At 44.3% G+C, this 17490-nt stretch overlaps 1 protein-coding gene across 1 annotated transcript; it reads right to left on the reverse strand.

Moving 5' to 3' along the window:
* Positions 1 to 5239: 5239 nt before the first annotated feature.
* arxa (aristaless related homeobox a) lies at positions 5240 to 10759 on the reverse strand. The gene is made up of 5 exons (XM_063484074.1): positions 10570 to 10759; positions 9677 to 10241; positions 8226 to 8271; positions 6222 to 6553; positions 5240 to 5510 (listed from the first exon to the last, which is right to left on the reverse strand). Exons 1-5 carry the CDS (start codon positions 10757 to 10759, stop codon positions 5243 to 5245), a joined length of 1401 nt encoding a protein of 466 aa, XP_063340144.1. The 3' UTR covers positions 5240 to 5242.
* Positions 10760 to 17490: the final 6731 nt, after the last annotated feature.

Raw genomic sequence — 17490 nt, forward strand, 5'->3', positions numbered from 1 at the left:
TAAAAGGCTAAATGGATAAGAAGTTAGTCCTGTGTTTGGGGAGTGGGTGGGGGAGATCCTGGTTTGCCACTACACACTGTAATGGCACTGTGATAAAAGTCAGATTTATTAAATGGGGGGAAAAATGTTCACAACATTGAGACATCTGGGTAGCTAAATAGAGCGTCGTTCAGCATCATTTGCTCACAGGACCACTGAAAGCAACAATGAATCAATCATACTACCCAGTAATCTGTGTCCAGAGCCTGATGTAGCTCATCATTTTGCTCCGCATCTTCAGGATCATATAGAATCTGCTGCAGCAGGTTATATGTAGTGTTGATAATGTAGCTCCTGCATCAAACTTGCTAATAAAGTCCATAATGAGTACTAAATGAAATAAATGTCCTAATATTATATACACGAATATTTTAATCTTCTGAAAGAGTCTGTATGCACTCTTGAGAACTGGAGCTTAAGGCTTGGAGTGATGATTGAATATTTTCACGTAAAGACCAACACAGAAAAGTCATGTCCCAGAAATAAGTCTAATCAGGAGCTGAGAGAAGACATAAAGCCTTCTATTAGGACATTTTATAAGCCTGTATGTTGACATGTTAGTTTGTTCTTCTAGGTAATCATTTGAGGGTAGAGTATTTTACCCAGTTAAATCCCGGTGCACACAGCATTCCTGCTCACTGATTGCTCCCAGTGCAAGCACACCGTTAAAGGGATTAAACTATAACGTTTGCCCAAATGCATGTTAATCTATAGTAATGCCAGCCTGTGCGTACTAAATGCTGGCTGTATTTACTCAGCTCTACTTAAAGTTCAACATGTAACCCGCTGCTTCGAGTGTTTCTCGCGTTTTTCCTCCCAAGAATTCTCCTTTGTGTTAATACAGTCGAGGGAATTTTTTTACTCCATCCTGCCGTGTGCATTTCCATAAACACTGTACGCCTCACAAATCACTTCAAACCACTGTGACTTGTGAAGGCAACCTTAAGTGGGCTGAACACTTAAACCGTGATTCACTATGCAATGGATAGAACATGCTGAGTGTGTGTGAGAGAAAGCGTCTGCATGCATTTACAGCCATAACTTTACATATTTATTAAAGCATATTAGCTCCACTACTTCTCCCTCACTAACTTATTTTTTTTCCTTCTTTACTTTCCCCTCCATTTAATCACCCTCAGCTCACAGTAGCTGTGCTCAGGCCTCCTGCTCCCTCTATCAGACTGCGGGGTTTTTTGAGTAAGGGCCCCCGTTTTGTCCTCCCGCTTTGCAGTAAACCAGTCAAATGAAGTCCCCTGCATTAATTTGACCCTGCTAAGCTAATAAGGTCGAACAAGTCTCTTTGTATTGTCGTGTTAAGCTTTATTGCTTGTCGTTTTGACCAGCGATGGACAAGGTAGGCTTTGATGAGGGAATTAGTCCCCTATTCTGTCCCTGTTATTCATAGCGCGGTGGAACATACAAGCACCAGAGAGGGTGTCAAAAGGAGAGCTGGTCCTATTGCAAAGTGTCTCCCTTGTTGGAGCTGAAAGGGCGGTTATGAGACGATAAACCGCTTAATACACTGAGCTAATTGGATGAGAGCAAGAGAGACGGGGGAATTAAGGGGCGATCCGAGAGGGGAGCGGAGAGCCATGGCCCTGCTATTCAGGTCTTTCATCGGGCCTGGTTCTCCGCCTGGGGGGAAAGGAGGGGGAGCCGTTCATCAAAGCGCCTTTTAGAGCTCCTCTCCCGGGGACTGAGTGAGGACTGATCCGGCTGAGGCTGTGGAGTGATTGGGCCTATTCTCTCTGGCAGGGACGTGGTGGGGGAGACGAGGCCCGGGAGAATCCAAAATCACGGACCAAATCAAGTCCAGCAGCTCGGGGAAGGAGACGGAGAATGATGAAAATGGGCAGACAAGTCAGTGGGGGGAGATTTTCTGGACGTTTGGATTTACCTGCGAGAGGCGGGCAGTAGCATTAAGACCCGGTGCACAGACGCAATCCAGCAAATAATGTAGATTTGGCGTCTTTTTTCTTGCAGCCAATTTGCAAGAAAACAGCTCGTGATTGGACAGCCGGCCCCATTTTTATATCAACATTCATTATCATGGTCATTCATGCAATAAGGAGCCTCCTGGCCTAATCCCAAGTGCAGGCGCTGTCTTGAATGGAAGGGCACACATCCAACAAGTGTGACTTTATAAATCCAGAGCCATTGGCCTTCGACAGCATTTCAATTTTCTCGCCTTTTTGCGCTGCAAAGAAAGTTTAAGCCTCGCTCCCAGCGGGTCACCCGCCTCCTGGCATTCCCCAGATATTAGGGACAAATTGGTTTGCCATTCATTAGTTATATTCACAATAAGATTAAAACTTCCCGGACAATCTCATCAAAACCCTATACAGGAAAAAAACACACACGCTCCACCGAGCTTGAGCAAAAGAATGGGGGAAATTTTAAAAAACATGGAGCTCTCACACATCGTGGATGGTGGTTTGGGCACATAGGAGAAAATTGGTTTTTATCTCTTTTTTTCTGCATTATGCTCCAAGGGGCGGCTGGGTGACTTTGTCAGAAGCTGCATTGGGATAAATTCAGATACATCTTTCCATCAGTATACTGCCGGATCTAATTCCTGCATGTTTGGAGTAAACTGGCTGATTAACAGGTATAAGATCATAAAGCAAAGAGCACTGAAGGGACAAGAACAGGTTTTCTTCTTCTTCTTCCATAGATGCACACAATAAAAACATGGACTACATTAATCCGCAGGGTAATTTCACGCGATTTGGTCGGGCACCGAGGAGAGTAACCATTGATTGCTGTAATAGTCCTGCATCAGTATAGCGAGATCCAATGGAGAGAGAGAGAGAGGAGGGTAAGAGGGGGGATTGAGGGGAATTAACTCTACGAGGTTGTGTGTGTGAAAGCCGTTTGATGAAGTGGTTTGTTACTTCATTAATGACAAAGGGGACTCGCTTCCATCGAGACGGCATTACAGATGTTAAGACCAATTTAGCGCCTTTAAAGGGTTTTAAAGGAAGTTTTGTGACAGGCCCCCCAAGATAAAGTGGGCGATCTAATTGAAAACCCCTCTCCTTTGTCGCGCGTTTCACATGTTGGGGATTAAGCTCATGAATATATGGTCAGTATTTTGTCAACTCCACTGAAGAGGATAGACGCACGCAGCGCACCGGATTAAACACCTCGTGGATTTTGGCTTTCTGCAGGTGGAGCTGCATCTCGATAGATTCCTCTTCTTTGTTTCAGCTGGTCTGCAGGCATGAGTGAACACCAGGCAACCTGTGAGTGAAGCTGGCTGGATATTTATTTTACATTCCAGCATTGGTCTCTAATAGCACCGGTGGCATACGTTTAAAATAAATAAATAAATAAATAAATATTCAATTTAAGACAGAAAGCGTATTTTTTTTCCATAACACTTTTTATTAATAGTTCTATAATATTCTATTTCGCATTATTTAATTTTCCTGGTTTTAGGCCTATGTGAGTCCTAAAGGAATCTGAAATAATAAACGATAACAAATTTTACCAATGTAATTTATTCAAATTAGTTATATTAAACCAGGAAACGTACAATCACTTAATAATTATAAGAAAAACAAAAACAAAAAGCGTCCTTCACTCATTTCCTTAAGGGGGGTAGGGAGGGTGACATAAATAATTATCTAAAAACCTAATAATTGATAAACACGGGTGGAATTCTACACAGGGCGACATTCATTACACACTACACCGAGTGCAAAGGATCAAAACACGGTCTCTTGAAATATACACGACCTTGTTTTGAATTTTTTTTTTTACTTTTTCCCCCCTCCTCTTTTTTTTTTTTAAACACAATATATACAGTTTTCTCTCACACAGTCAGGTCATTAAAGAAACACCAGATCTCAACGCTGCTCGCGTGCCCTGCAGTCACACTCAGCGGAAATGCCACCGCTGCGATAATCAGACAGGGAGGAGAAAAATTGCAGTAAATTTACAGAAATCTCGCGCTGACGTGGACTCAAACCACCTTAAATCACACTGAACTGATACAGGGATTTAAAAATATAGGCCTATATATATTTATATATATATATATACGTATATATGTCGGCTGAGTGTGACTGTCGGGTAGGCGAGCAGTGGAGAGGAGTCAGGCTTGTAGAAGAGAAGGCTATGGAAGGTCTATGGACAGTTTTCCTTTGGTTCAGGGTGGACCTCCTCCAACACGCCTTTGTCATAGATGCAGACCTGCTCAGCCCACATCAATGCATACAGATTAAGCAGTGTTAATGTCGAGCACTCGCCGTTGTCCACATTTGAAGTAGCACAAGATTTATTTCTAGAAGTCTGGGTTCCCCTGCGGTTCTTCAGCTCTCACAGCGCGCGCGCGCGTGTGCATGTGTGTGTGTGTGTGTGTGTATGTGTGTGTGTGGAAGATGACAGACTCTTAAGTAAAAACAGCCTGAAGATGGTCGGTTAAAAAAAGAAAAGAAAAAAGTGTTTTTAAAATAATTGAATGCAGAGAAAGAATTAGAAAAATGCACAGAAACTGTGGATTAAAAATGGCCTTTTGGTGTCACCCACATTTATTAAAAACAATTAGATTAAAATGAATTACAATAAGTGGAAACAGTTTTAATCTAGTTAAATTGTATTTTATATTTAAATAACGTAAAGGCCTCTGGAATGTCGCAAAAGTGAAGTAGAAATACTCAAAATATTTGTACTTACATTATTTTAGTAAATATACTTCCACCTTCCTCCAATGGTGATTTATTAATTTAATTGTATTTTTTATGTATTTGGTAGTTAGACTTTGTAAGTCACATTCATGTATTCTATAAAAGAATCAAGAAATATTTAAAAGACTTCTGTTAGACTGTGTCTTAAAATATCCAAATGTAGAAACATTTTAAAAAGTTAAATATGTAATTTAGTGGACTGTCTGTCAGGGAAGTGTGTGTATGGAGTGTAAAGCAATGTAATAATAACTGCAATTACCACGCACACACACACACACACACACACACCTTTGTAAAACCAGTGCTCCTTTAAATTTGGTCGTGCTATTTTTGGGGGTGGGGAAACATGAGGTAACAGGGATGGCTAAACATGGGGGGGGGGGGGGGGGGGGCAACAGGACTTCAGCTTCCAGAGGTACAAATGGGGGATTTGGAGGAGTTTTGGGTGGGTGGGGTGTCGTGGGATGGGACATAAGCCCAGGACGGGGAGGTCTAGAGCTGGTGTTGAGTGTTCAGCACACCTCCTTCCCTGTGGCTCCGGTGGGCAGGATGTTTAGCTGGGTGAGCTGAGCTGAGTGTTCCTTGGCCTTGAGGCGCAGCGCGGCGATACTCGAGGCTCTGCGGTCCGCTGCGGCTGAAGAAGTAGTAGTGGAGGAAGATGAGGAAGGGTCAGGGAGGACGGGCCCCGTGTGGGAGGGGTTCTCTACAGGAGGTGCAGGCTGACGGAGGAGAGCTGCAGCGGTGGAAGCACTGGTCAGAGGACCCATACTGGAGAAGAGCCTAAAAGAAGAAGAAAACGCAGAAATCTATATATATATATATATTTTTTTTTAATTAAAACCATATTCAAGTTTAATTTATGCATTTCACTCTCTTTGCTTCCTACATCAGAGTGCAGGATGACCCAAAATCCTGTCAGTGTGATGGCATACAAAGAGGAACAGCATTGCCTGCTCATTAGAATTCTCAAACCTCCTCCTTGGAAAGATTTATGTCATCTATTCCATGCTGACTTCTTTTATATTAAAGCTAAATGGAAAGCATAATGGTGTATAATGGAGAAGGTAACTGTGGCATATGGAGAGTATCGTGTCTCCCCTCCTCACAGCTTGTCTTGCACAATCACACGTTCTGTTAATTTATTAAGGTGTTTGACAGAGTGATTACATGCCACTGTGAATGGTTAACAGTATAACATATTTGTAATCAGACACTGAGATAAACAGTGAGGGAGTGTGACTGAGGATTAGTGTAAACATCACTCATTAGAGTTGCTGGCAGTTTATTTTAAGCTCTAATGCTGCTCTGCGTTTTCTGTCTGTGTCTGCCTCTAAAATTGTTGTCATTTACTATAAAACACAGGAATAAACATGATTTATTGATTTATGATCAATTTTTTTATTGGAGGATCAAAGTCCAACGGGAGATGTGTCGTGCAAAGAATTATCATTCATTAGATCCAAGGGAAGTCTGTCGATCGGTGCAGCTTACCTGCCAAAAGTGGGTCCAATAAAGGCAGGGTGGCGAAACATGGCAGCCGTGCCCAGGAAGGTGCCCAGGCCGAGTGGGGCAGCCAAGGGTGGGCCAGAGCCGTTGTGAGGCGGTGGAGCCAAGCCTGGGAAGGCTGCAGCTGCAGCTGCGGCAGCCGTCCATGCAGACTCCAGAGCTGGATGTGGGTGAGGAGGGAAGGGTCCTCCCTCTAGGTAGTGGCTGAGAGGATGGCCCGCTGCAAGAGGGCCTGGAAATGGCAGGCCTGACGGGTGGGCCTGCACCCCGGCCTTCTCGCGTTTCCTCCACTTGGCCCTTCGGTTCTGAAACCACACCTGAGGGCAGACAAAGATGAGAAACACATTAGTATTAGGAGCAAGATGGCAGATACAACACAAAATTAATTTACTTTGACACTAATAAGTGATAAAGGAGAAAAGAAAGAGCAAATTTCCTACATAGAGGCAAGAGAGGGGTCTGCTCAAAGCTAGACTTAGTTGTAACCCTGGTTAAAATTAGATCTATAACTCTCTATCCTGCTTACTTCACAGCAATGTCGCACTCTAATTAACATAATCTCTATTGAATGTTGTGTCAGTGTAGTCTAATAGTTGTCTAGTTCAGGTGGTGGCCAACAGGCGGAAAGTCACCGGTAATTACATGCAAGGTAAACCCCGCCGCTCACGGTCCCTTAAATCTACTTTCTGTCTAATTAAACCCTCCTCCCTGTAGACGGGCTTCGGGGTGGGGAGAGATAATTAAGAGCGGTGTTAACAAAAGATCCAGAAAATTACCGCTGAACTGGCTCCAATAACAATTAATGCGCTTTAAATTAAATTCTTAAGAGACGTCGAACGAGTGACTTCCATCCAAGAGACTATTTAACTTTCCCACGCATCCACTGTTGCCCAGTTTGCACTGCAGAAGCACGGGACTCTCACAATGAGCAAAATGTCAACATGTGGAAAGTGACTGAACAGAGCAGGGGCTTGAGCGACAGGCACTGCGCGCACACACACACATTATTCCCAGAGGGCTGTTTAGCATTACACAGCCCCTCGGGAATTTATGAGTTTTTATCACCTCCTGATGGCGCCCGTTAAGTGATTTGTTCACCTACGGCCCCTAAAGAGACATCTGTTGTTTTACCTTCGGCCATAACATCTCGGAGCTTCCAACGTGTTTGAACTGTCTCTCTGGTTATGAGCCCGGGCTTTCGACATGCAAGCCACGCTTTCAGTGCAAAGGAGAGAGGGAGGGAGAGAGAGGGGGGGGAGGGGGGGGGGGGGGCATGGACGGATGGATGGATGGAGAGAGAGTGGGATTGGGGGGTTGGTGGTGGTGGAGGGGTGAGGGGGAGCAAACACCTTTAATGGTCTCTCATTCGCTCCCAAGTGCAAAGCATCGGATCAATGCAGGTCTATTGCAATCACATAATGGGAAATCAAATAGCATTATCCCTCCCCTCTTTCTCTCCCTCCCCTCCCTCCTCCTCTCTCTCTCTTTCTTTCTTTCTTTCTTTCTTTTTTTTTTGCACACACGCACACACACACACACACCTCGGCCTCGCCCCCTATCTGTCCCCTCTGATGGGAATTCAAACACCATCTCATCCCGGGAATACAGACAGTGTTTGCTCCTGCACTAAGTATGCTTTTTATGAATCGCCGGCCTCGGCTTAATAGCCACTAAAACGTCCCCCGTTCGCGTGTAATAACATTCAATAACAGGAAGGACCTTCCCCGCGCAGCGACTGGGGCCATTTAACACATTTTACTGTAATAAATTATTGCCTCAAATTGGCCCGTAATCGTTGATCCTCAATCAGTGACGCATATCACCGGTTATTATCCAGCGCTGCATATCGGAGACATTTTATAGAGGACAGATAAAACATTAGAGGATGCTGCTTTTCCTTTTCTCCCCTCCACCCCCCTCCCCTTATATTTGATTTACAAGTCAAGCTTCTCTTTTTTTCAGATAAAAGATAAACACGGAGCCACTTACTTGAACGCGGGCTTCGGTGAGATCCAGGCGCATTGCGAGCTCTTCTCTAAAAAAAATGAAATAAAAAGAATAACAAAGACAGAAAGAGGAAGGGAGAAAAAGCAGAGAGACAGTAAGAAAAGATTCAAGGTTACAGGCCACCATTTGGAAGCAACGCAGAATTGCTGTTTTGTCCCCTCCTGTTGTTCACTGTCAACAATAGACGACCAAAAATAGGCTGGATTTTTTTCCCTCTCTTCCCCGACATGAACTGCAGAAAGACGCCATAGCCATATTCTATTTTCCCTGTCACGGATGGAAAGAAATAGGCCTAGTGATTGTTAGATTTTCCTTAGCCAAGGCCTGTCACCGTAACAACATAATGGTTGAAATAATGACATCTAAACTAGCCTGCCACAAAGCAATTGACGCTCCCTTCAGCTATATACAAGATGGGCTCGCGGTTCAAATTAGACCCACGAGTCGCCTTAAAGTAGATCGACTGAAAAATAAAATAAAAATAAATATATATATGAATAATCCCAAATAGGAAAATTGGAAAAATTAATTTTGCGTGATGTTTCAGAAGAAAAGTCAGAAGTGTCAATTTAACAGAAAATGAATGAGATTTATTATTATTATTTGGTTATTTTATTTGGTTTTGGTTCAAACTACTAAAAGAAAATCCTGGATAACATAATTTTAACACAAGGTATAAAATATCAGCTTGTAAAGCTCTGGATTTCTTTCAGTGTGTGTGTGTATGTGTAGGAACAACGCGTGTGTACACCTGCCCTTGGGCTTGAGGTTAGGCCCTGACTTTGAGCACGCAGTATCATGTCCAGCAGGTAACCTGAGCTGCTCCACTTAATTATTCCTCCACGCAGGAACACCGCTGCCATATGTAGAAGCAGGCACTGGGTTTCTTTTTTTTTCTTTAATAAGGGGGGGTCTCCCCGTTAGCACTTACAGGCCCATTGTGCTCACTTATTTAAAGCACGGATTTAGTGTGGGGCATTTTATGAGCTGTGATCGGCGCAGTGTCCTGTTACACACGCGTGGAATTACTGGGACTGTTTCTGAAAAAATTTTATGGGCTAGGGGAAGTGTTTATTTAAAAATAAATGCAATTAATTATCGCCTTCAGTCATGGAAGTATGAAAGAACATATGGCTTGTTTAAGGTTTAAGCGTGTTCATTTAACTCTTAGCTATAATAATAATAATAATAATAATAATAATAATAATAATGTAGGGCAACGCAGTTATATATATTTCACATGGAAATTAAAATTCAATTTAATAGGCCTACAATCGTCGCTTTTTAATTCGTTAAGGAGTGATGCAGAATAACTGAAAATAACAAACGGTATTTTTTTTAAAGTTAAAATTTTACAATAAAAAACAAAAATTTTTCCAAACACTTCCTGTTTTTTTGTTTGCTTTTCTTTTCTTTTTTTTCTTTTCTCTCACCTGGTGAAGACATCGGGGTAGTGCGTCTTCTGGAAAGCTCTCTCCAGCTCCTCCAGCTGGTAACTGGTGAAGGTAGTCCTGTATCTTCTCTGCTTCCGTTTCAGCATCCCTTCCTCCGAGTCACTGCCCGCCGACAGACACACGCTGTCTTCCCCGTCCCTCACGTCCCCATCCCCGGCGTTCAAGCTCTCCCTCTCCTCGTCCTTCGGGGATAGCGCCACCGCGTCCCCGCAGCCCTCTTCCTCCTTCCCCGCGTCCTCCTCGAACTTCAGCGGACCGAGCTCCACCAGTCCCATGCTGCCGTCCTCCGAGGCCTCTCCGGGGCTCTGGTCACCCTCTCCCCGGCTCAGCGACGCGTTCTCTCGGTAGGACTTGCTACGGCTGATGCTCACCTGTGGCGCCTGGCTGATTTTGAGGCTTTCGCTAGCTTGCTCCAGCAGGAGCCTTTCCCTCTCCAGCTTCTCTGCGTGCTCATGGAGATACTTCCCCCCAGGTCCGTACAGCCGGCGGAGCTTTGGAGGCAGGTGCATGTCAGCGCTGAGAGAGAGAGGCTCTTTAGTTGGCCCTGAGAAAGAAGCGTGTGAAGGATGTCAAAAATAATGAACAGGCACTTCAATTTTCTTCAAGGCTAAAATAAAATGTAATACCTGTATTTTCACCGGCGTTTAAAATGACCTGCTTAGTCGTGGAAACACTTTAATTAACCAAAGAGAGATTCTTGGGGCTATAATGGGCTCACCTACAAGCTTCATTAGAGCAACTCCTGCAGAAGCGTTACTCAGATACTTAAGGGCTAAATTAGTTTGCTTTGTTACAAATTCACCCCTCCTTACAACACTGCCAAATAACCAATGTAAACTATCTTTCCAATTTTCCCTTTAAAATAAACTCACCGTCGGCGGTCCTGTCGAGCTCCACTCTGCCGGGCAGACCCGTCAAACTTTGAGCCCCTATCAGTCTGACCTTACAGGGACTCCTGCGGCCCAGAATGCTGTCTATGCAGTAAGAGGAGAGCAGTGTCGGGGATTTACTGCTCTTCCTCTCGCCCCGGTCGTGGATATCTTCCTCAAACTGACCGCTCATGTCGACGCTTCGGTTTGTCTTTCGGTAACGCCTGTCAGTCTCCCTCTCTCTACCTCTCTCCCCTTCCTCTCTCTCTGGGTCTTCTTCTTTTTTTCTTCGGCTCCTCTCAGGCCGGCTCGTCTGTTTACCGGGACCGCTCACTCCTCCCTCCTTCTCCTTCTCCTCTCTCCCCTCTGTCACTCCTGTGTCACACTCTCAGCTAATGACAGACAGCGGTTTGGCTGCCTCGCGTTGCGCTCCGGGTCTGCTAGGCGCTTCTCCGCTCCGCGCGCTCGCTCAGCATAGGCTACGTGTGGGCTGTTGCTGCGCTCTTGATTGGCTGGTGTGTGTATGTGGGGAGAGAGACAGCGCGCAGCTGCTTTATATATTTTACATTAAAGTTAATTTGAGGGAGAGGCGACAAAACCCGACATGGACTTCCCGTTCCTCCGCGGAACGGACTCAAGCGGCTGGAGCAGCAAAATCCAAAGAAACTAAAAAAAGAAAATTAGAAAAAAAATAACGGCTTCTCCTGCTCGTTGGTGTAAAATGTCTCTAACACCTTTACTCAGTGTAATTTATTAGCGATGTAGCCTCATTTAATAAAGCAATGGGGTGCTGACAGGCTAACAAGTGTAACAATGTCATTAGCACAATGACTTTGGAGGAAAGTACCACACATAAGGCTACAAAGCACAATTTCACAGCTTTTTTTCCTTCCCCAGGTTAAACGCCATTACATTTCAAAATAAAAGCACACGCGTAAACGATAAAAATAATAATAGCTGACTTAAGTTGATGTTGCTGGCTTACTGGTGCTAGCTAACCGGGTATCTGAATAAAACAGACTTGGGGCCTATCAGCTTTTTTGGGGAAAAGGCCCACTAACAGCTAGCCTACTTGCCATGTACAATGTATTTAAAAAATATGGTATTAGCAGTATAATTTATAATACTACTCGGGACTAGTAATGTCCATAATGACGAGGATATTTAGATTTTTTATTAGTAATTTTATAACATAACGATAACAGTAAAAATACTATAATAATAATAATAATAATAATAATAATAATAATAATAATAATAATAATAAGGAATAGGCTTTTGTCTTCTTTGATCATTTCCATGGTCTTTATTATTACTTTTCTACTATAATGATAACTATAACATTTTAGGCTATTTCTACATTTGTTTTAAGCACATGGCTAATCCTTGTGCCAACATGCAAAAAAAGGAAAAAAAAAAATCTGGCGCGGAGTTTGTGTTTAACCACTGCACCTGCGTGAGCCATGTCACAGACTGAGTCACATAGAAATATAAAAGATCAACAAAGAGATCGGAATTTTGTAGCTTTTAAAAACAAAAGTTTATTTTGACAGGAGTGTAAGCATTAATGCATGCATCTAATTAGGCTATCTATCTATCTATCTATCTATCTATCTATCTATCTATCTATCTATGTCTTACTTTCTGTCTCTCTTCAATTGCCTGCTCTCTGCTGGAGTTGGGGATTGACTTAAAAAGTGAGGGTGGCGCGCGGTGATGAGACGCCGCACGGGGAGCCGGGATGGCACGCAGGGACTCCGCTGTGGAGAGGGGGAGAGATGGAGAGATGGATCGAGAATGTAATTTTAAATGAAAGTCTATTTAACCCGCTGTGAATGGCATGACCCCATCCTCGCCTCAGAGCCCATCACTGTTAAAAGGATCATTTTCAGAATTCAATCCAAAAACTTCAGCAAGCTGCAATTTACTCTCTCCCACTCTCTCCCTCTCTCTCCTCTTCCCCTCAGTATATATCTGCCCAGCTAGAGCTTCGCAGCAGACGAAAAATAACAATAAAATATATGTCCAAGATTGCACAAGCTGCCCCCCTTCTCTTCTCTTTTATCTATTTTTAAGTCAGAGCTTTACGGCCCCGTCTGTGATTGGAATTGGAATAAGAGCGCAATTGATCTCAGCAAAGTTAAGTTAAGGTGCAGGTCGCTTAGTATTAGAAGAAGGTAAACCCACCTAACTCGGTTTCATCTCCTTTTTTTTCTTTTCATTTAAGAGCCTTACAAAAAGTTAACATAGGTGCTTTTATAGAAGTATCGGCGGGGTGTAATATGAGAGGAAAAGTAATGCTTTTTTGATAGCATTAACCTTTCGTGCCGCACATTTCCTCAAAGGCCTGTGAAATCTGCGACACGCGACGGCACAAAGACAACAGCCAATATCGTCTCGTCATCCGCGTTCACGATAAAACACGCAGTCCTGCATGCTGTCACCTCACTGATGGTGTCACATTTAATCTATCTGCAACTTTTTATTAGTATTATTATTATTTTTTTTTTATTTTGTGGTGTCACAAACTTCCGAGCTTGTTTATTTTGCACGCAAATCAATGTAATGAGTGTAATAACAATATAAAATGTTATGCCTTTTCCCTGCGCGGTCACAAACAGACGTGCGTAATACAGACGGGTATTTAGAGTCGCTCTGTAATTTGGGGGCCACAATTTGATTCATTTATCCGCACACTGTTATTAACCCTGTGGAAAAAGAGATGTCAGCCGCCATTTCAGCCAGCAGGACATCCGCGCTTTGTTTAAATGCACTAATTACGCGCATACATTAGAGGGGGACGGAATAGCCTGAGCGTAATTTTCACATTTTTCAGTTTCCCGTCTGTTTGACGTGCAGGTGAAGAGATGGCGGAAAGAGGCCGCCTTCAGTTGCAGCGCCACCTCCCCACCCCCTCCCCACCCTGTATTTTCATAACATCCTAACTTGATAATATCCAAGGGGAAACACCGGCTTGTGCGCTTTTCTGTTCGCTTAACGCTCGCATACTGTGGCTGTGCAGCTGTGAACTAGACCCTAGAAGTCCAGAGGCCTCTGAACACATTCACGCCAGTAGGAAGCTTCATCTAATGACGCATTTAGTAGTGCATGCGTGCATTTTAATGGCGTGCCTCGGCCTTTTTTTAAATCTGTATCGCATGCCTCGTCCTCTCTGAAGGCCAGGGAAGTGATACTCATGAAGTCCATCTAGGGCCAGCAGGTTGCGGTGGGCCTATAGCAGGTCATTCAGCTGGCGCCATCTTCTGGACGGAATAGCAAATTGCTCGCACAGGTGAGAGGCAGTTCATGTACTCATGTCCATATTGCACCATTCATCTGTAACTGCGCTTTCCTGCTCCATCCTCACCACTGCGTGTATTGCCAGTTCATATGGGTGGATTAAATGTTATCAAAGCGGAAACCTCCACCCACCTTTAGGAGACAGGTCAGCACGTGAGGCATTTCATATTATTATTGTAATATTTATTTTTAAACTACTGATTTGCCGTCGCGTTTTCCGCTGCCCCCTCAAGTTTGCCTCCGCTTTGCATCGCCATGTTGCACCAACTGTCCTTGGTGACGACGGCACATCCTCCATCCATCCCCGCGCTCTGACATAATTGGACACTTGCTCTGCTTGAGAGGCCAAGCAGGAAAAAAGAAGGAGAGAGGGAGCGAGTGTGTGTTGGGAGGGGAGGGAGGCTTTTAAGGCGCGCGTAAGCAAAGTTAATTAGCGGTTATTAACAGCCCGCATAATGAGAGCGAGAGGGAGTCAATTTAATGACTTTGTTAGCGCGAGTTCAGAGCGACAGGCGATGATCGAAACAACAAAGGCGAGCGCGCACGCAGCCATCATCCGTAATTTCCAGCGGTAATGCGGTCTGATCAGAAACAAAGGGTTCTAATTTCGTTCAACTGACTCGATAATTTGTCCTTATGTAAGGAAAATAATTAATGACTTAATGCTTCAACAGAAGTAGCTTTCCTTGGGAGAGGATTTTTTTTGGAGGCCTAGTTTGCTGGAGAAGGTGGTAAGGAAATCAATTTCCAGACCCATAATTATTTACATCATGAATTTAAAACGTGGACGTGTGCCTCTGCTCCCAGTTAGTGCGCAGACGAGGGAGAGTCTATTAGGAGAGGAGAGAAGGAGTTTCGCAGTCTCCTTCTCTCAAGCAAATTGTGTGTGGCAACAAATGGGCCACTTGTTATAATGTAGGATAATAGATTTAGATATTAGAACAAACAGCAAACCGCGAAGGATATGGACCGGATGTAGTTTGGCAAACCGTTAAATGTAATAATAAATGCAATATTTAATGCAGTTCATCAGTGCAGATCTGAAGGGTTTGGTGGCAGATGATTCCTGGTTATACTTTGGAGTCCAACCTCATTCACGGCTGTACCCCCCCCCCCCCCCCCCCCCCCCCACGTGCAGGTCATTGTGGCTACCGCCTCGCAAATCATCCAAGCGCCTGCATGCGCGTCTTTACGCATGATTTCATCATTCCACAGATGGGTTGAGTCGGAGGAAAGATGTGAGCGCTATTATCGATTGAGGGAACATGAGACGCCTGCGGGCCACTCTTGGATTCATGGCAGGTGGATAGGTCACCCACACGAGAGCGGCAATTTCACGGCCCCCATTGTCTCCACTGATTACTGCTTTGATCACAGGAATCAAGAGCCCGAGACTCTCGTAAACCTCCAGCGTGGTCCAGGGAGCTCGCGAACTGAAGAGGTCATCATGCTTCATCATCACCATAACCATCGACATCATCATCCTCATCCTCATCATCACCATCCTCATCATCACCGCTAGTTGACCATACAAACCTGGGGCGCTGTGTGTTTTCACAGGCGCGTTGCCCTTTTATTGATTGCGTGCCTTAATTTTAATTCGATTGCGCGAGTGTCAAAAATTCCGCAAGAATCATCCTAGTAATGAGATAATCAAAGTAATATATGCAAATCAGTTATGTTGCCAGCTTATCAAAACCGGAGTGCCCCCCCTTGAGTCTGAAGAAGTCCATTTATTCAGTTAGTGGCAATACCTTGCGCAAATGGCGCGATGCAAATGACAGTTGATTAGACTAAATTAAGAACCTCGTTTCTCCCTGACCTTGTCTGAGTTTTATGTAAATTCTTTTTTTTTCTTTTTCTTTTTTGCTTTAATGTGATAAAAGTGCATTTTTAAAACCTTGGCCTTTGTAGATCTGAACAATATTTTCCACGAGAAAAACAATGGTCAACCTCAAAACATAACTCAGTGTGTCAGTAGCTTGGATGATCCCCTGACTGGCTCTTTTGTGTCTGTCTTGCTGTCTGTCACAAATCTCAGTATACCTTGACCCTGGTGCAACACCCACAGTGACATAAAGTGTACCGTGATAACTTCCTTGCTGTGGGGGAGTGTGCCTGGAAGATGGACTAGGTGTGGGCGCCTCTGGGTGTGTGTCTCCTTGTGTGTGCCTGTGTGTGTTTACACAATTATGTGTACTCATGTGTGTACCATAACATATTGTCTAAGGAGACAGAGAGAGTGCAGTTCAGACTTCCTCTCTGTGGGGTGTGCGGGGCCTGTAGATGGGAAAGGAATAAATCCAATATAGATTGCAGGGCTGCGCTGCCTCCCGCTGGGGACCCTCAGACTTGCAGGCCAGGATCGAAGTGCTTTTCTCCACCTAAATTGGCCCGAGAGGCCGCAGGAGCAGCCGAGCTACACCCCCAGCACTGGGACTGCCTACGACCTAATGATGGTGCCGGGGACAGACGCAGATATACTCATGCGTACACACAGACGGAGATGCACGCATTTTATACGTACACACCCGAAACTCACACGCAATCATGCCCAGATTGATATAACATCAGTCACACTCTTGCACCAGTCAAACACACACTTTGAGAAGAAAACCACACAGATATAAACACACCCTCCTCGTTCTCTGATGTTGAACACACTCATTCCTTGTCCAAAGACCATTCACCTCAAGCCTTCCTCTTCACATCTTAGGCCACCCCTCAAACCTACCTCAGCTAAACTACAGATTTAGAGGAGGCATCCTCACTACCTGTCCGCACACTCCAGAGAGGGAGGAGTGAATAGCATAACTGGCACCACACCAAGTGTCTGGACTGATATGCACTGCTACCTTTTGGTTCCCCTGCAAGGAAAACACCACCAGCTCCCCAATGCCATTACGCTTCCTGCCAAACATCCCGGCACTGTCATTTTGGTTCTGTCCAGGGAGCTAATTCTATTTGTGATGATGTGCCGCTGGGAAGGGTCCAGAAACAGTGTGACAAAATATCCTATAGATGGACATTTGTGGCTCAGTGAGTCTCGGTACCCGCTCGCAGGGCATTAAATGAACTACATAGCTCATCTCTAGAGTGTAGAGCTGGAAGATGTCATGAAAGACCGTGTGCCTTTTGCAGATACAGTTACATTTCTGCATTTTATAAACCATTTTACATCACTTTTCTTTTCATGGGAAGATTTGCGTCATCTTTCTGAACAGATCATTCTGTAGCGCGATCTCACCAGCTCGCTAACACGTCACAGTCTTGCTGGCTGTCTTCTCTGTTGCAGAGAGCTCACTTATTACAAAATGAGTGTGGTTAAAAAGAGGATTCAGTGTTTTTAAACTGTTTTGTGGTTACTGTAAAGTGTAAGAGATTATAGATATGCTATACCGTTTGCTTTGTAGGGCAGGACAGAGCTTTCCCATCCTGTAATAACACTGCTATAGAGCCACTGATATCCTGCTTTTTTGTGTTTGCGCTACCATCTTGTATCTTTTCTCTCCTTCGTTTGGTCTTCTCTACTATTTTCCACTTTGTATTTTCTCCCTTTCAGCTCGCTCACGCCTCTCTTGTCTCTTGATGCTGACACATCTTTTACCCTGTTGTCTTCAATAG

This window comes from Pelmatolapia mariae, linkage group LG9 (assembly GCF_036321145.2).
Source record: "Pelmatolapia mariae isolate MD_Pm_ZW linkage group LG9, Pm_UMD_F_2, whole genome shotgun sequence".
Taxonomy (NCBI): domain Eukaryota; kingdom Metazoa; phylum Chordata; class Actinopteri; order Cichliformes; family Cichlidae; genus Pelmatolapia; species Pelmatolapia mariae.

Bases quoted from the DNA above. Each gene is read 5' to 3' on its own strand.
- arxa (XM_063484074.1), bottom strand. From the start codon at position 10,759: ATGAGCGGTCAGTTTGAGGAAGATATCCACGACCGGGGCGAGAGGAAG. The intron at 8,272-9,676 runs GTGAGAGAAAAG...CATTTTTTTTAG, and splicing joins TACCCCGATGTCTTCACCAG to AGAAGAGCTCGCAATGCGCC. The intron at 6,554-8,225 runs GTAAGTGGCTCC...GTCTGCCCTCAG, and splicing joins TCACCGAAGCCCGCGTTCAA to GTGTGGTTTCAGAACCGAAG.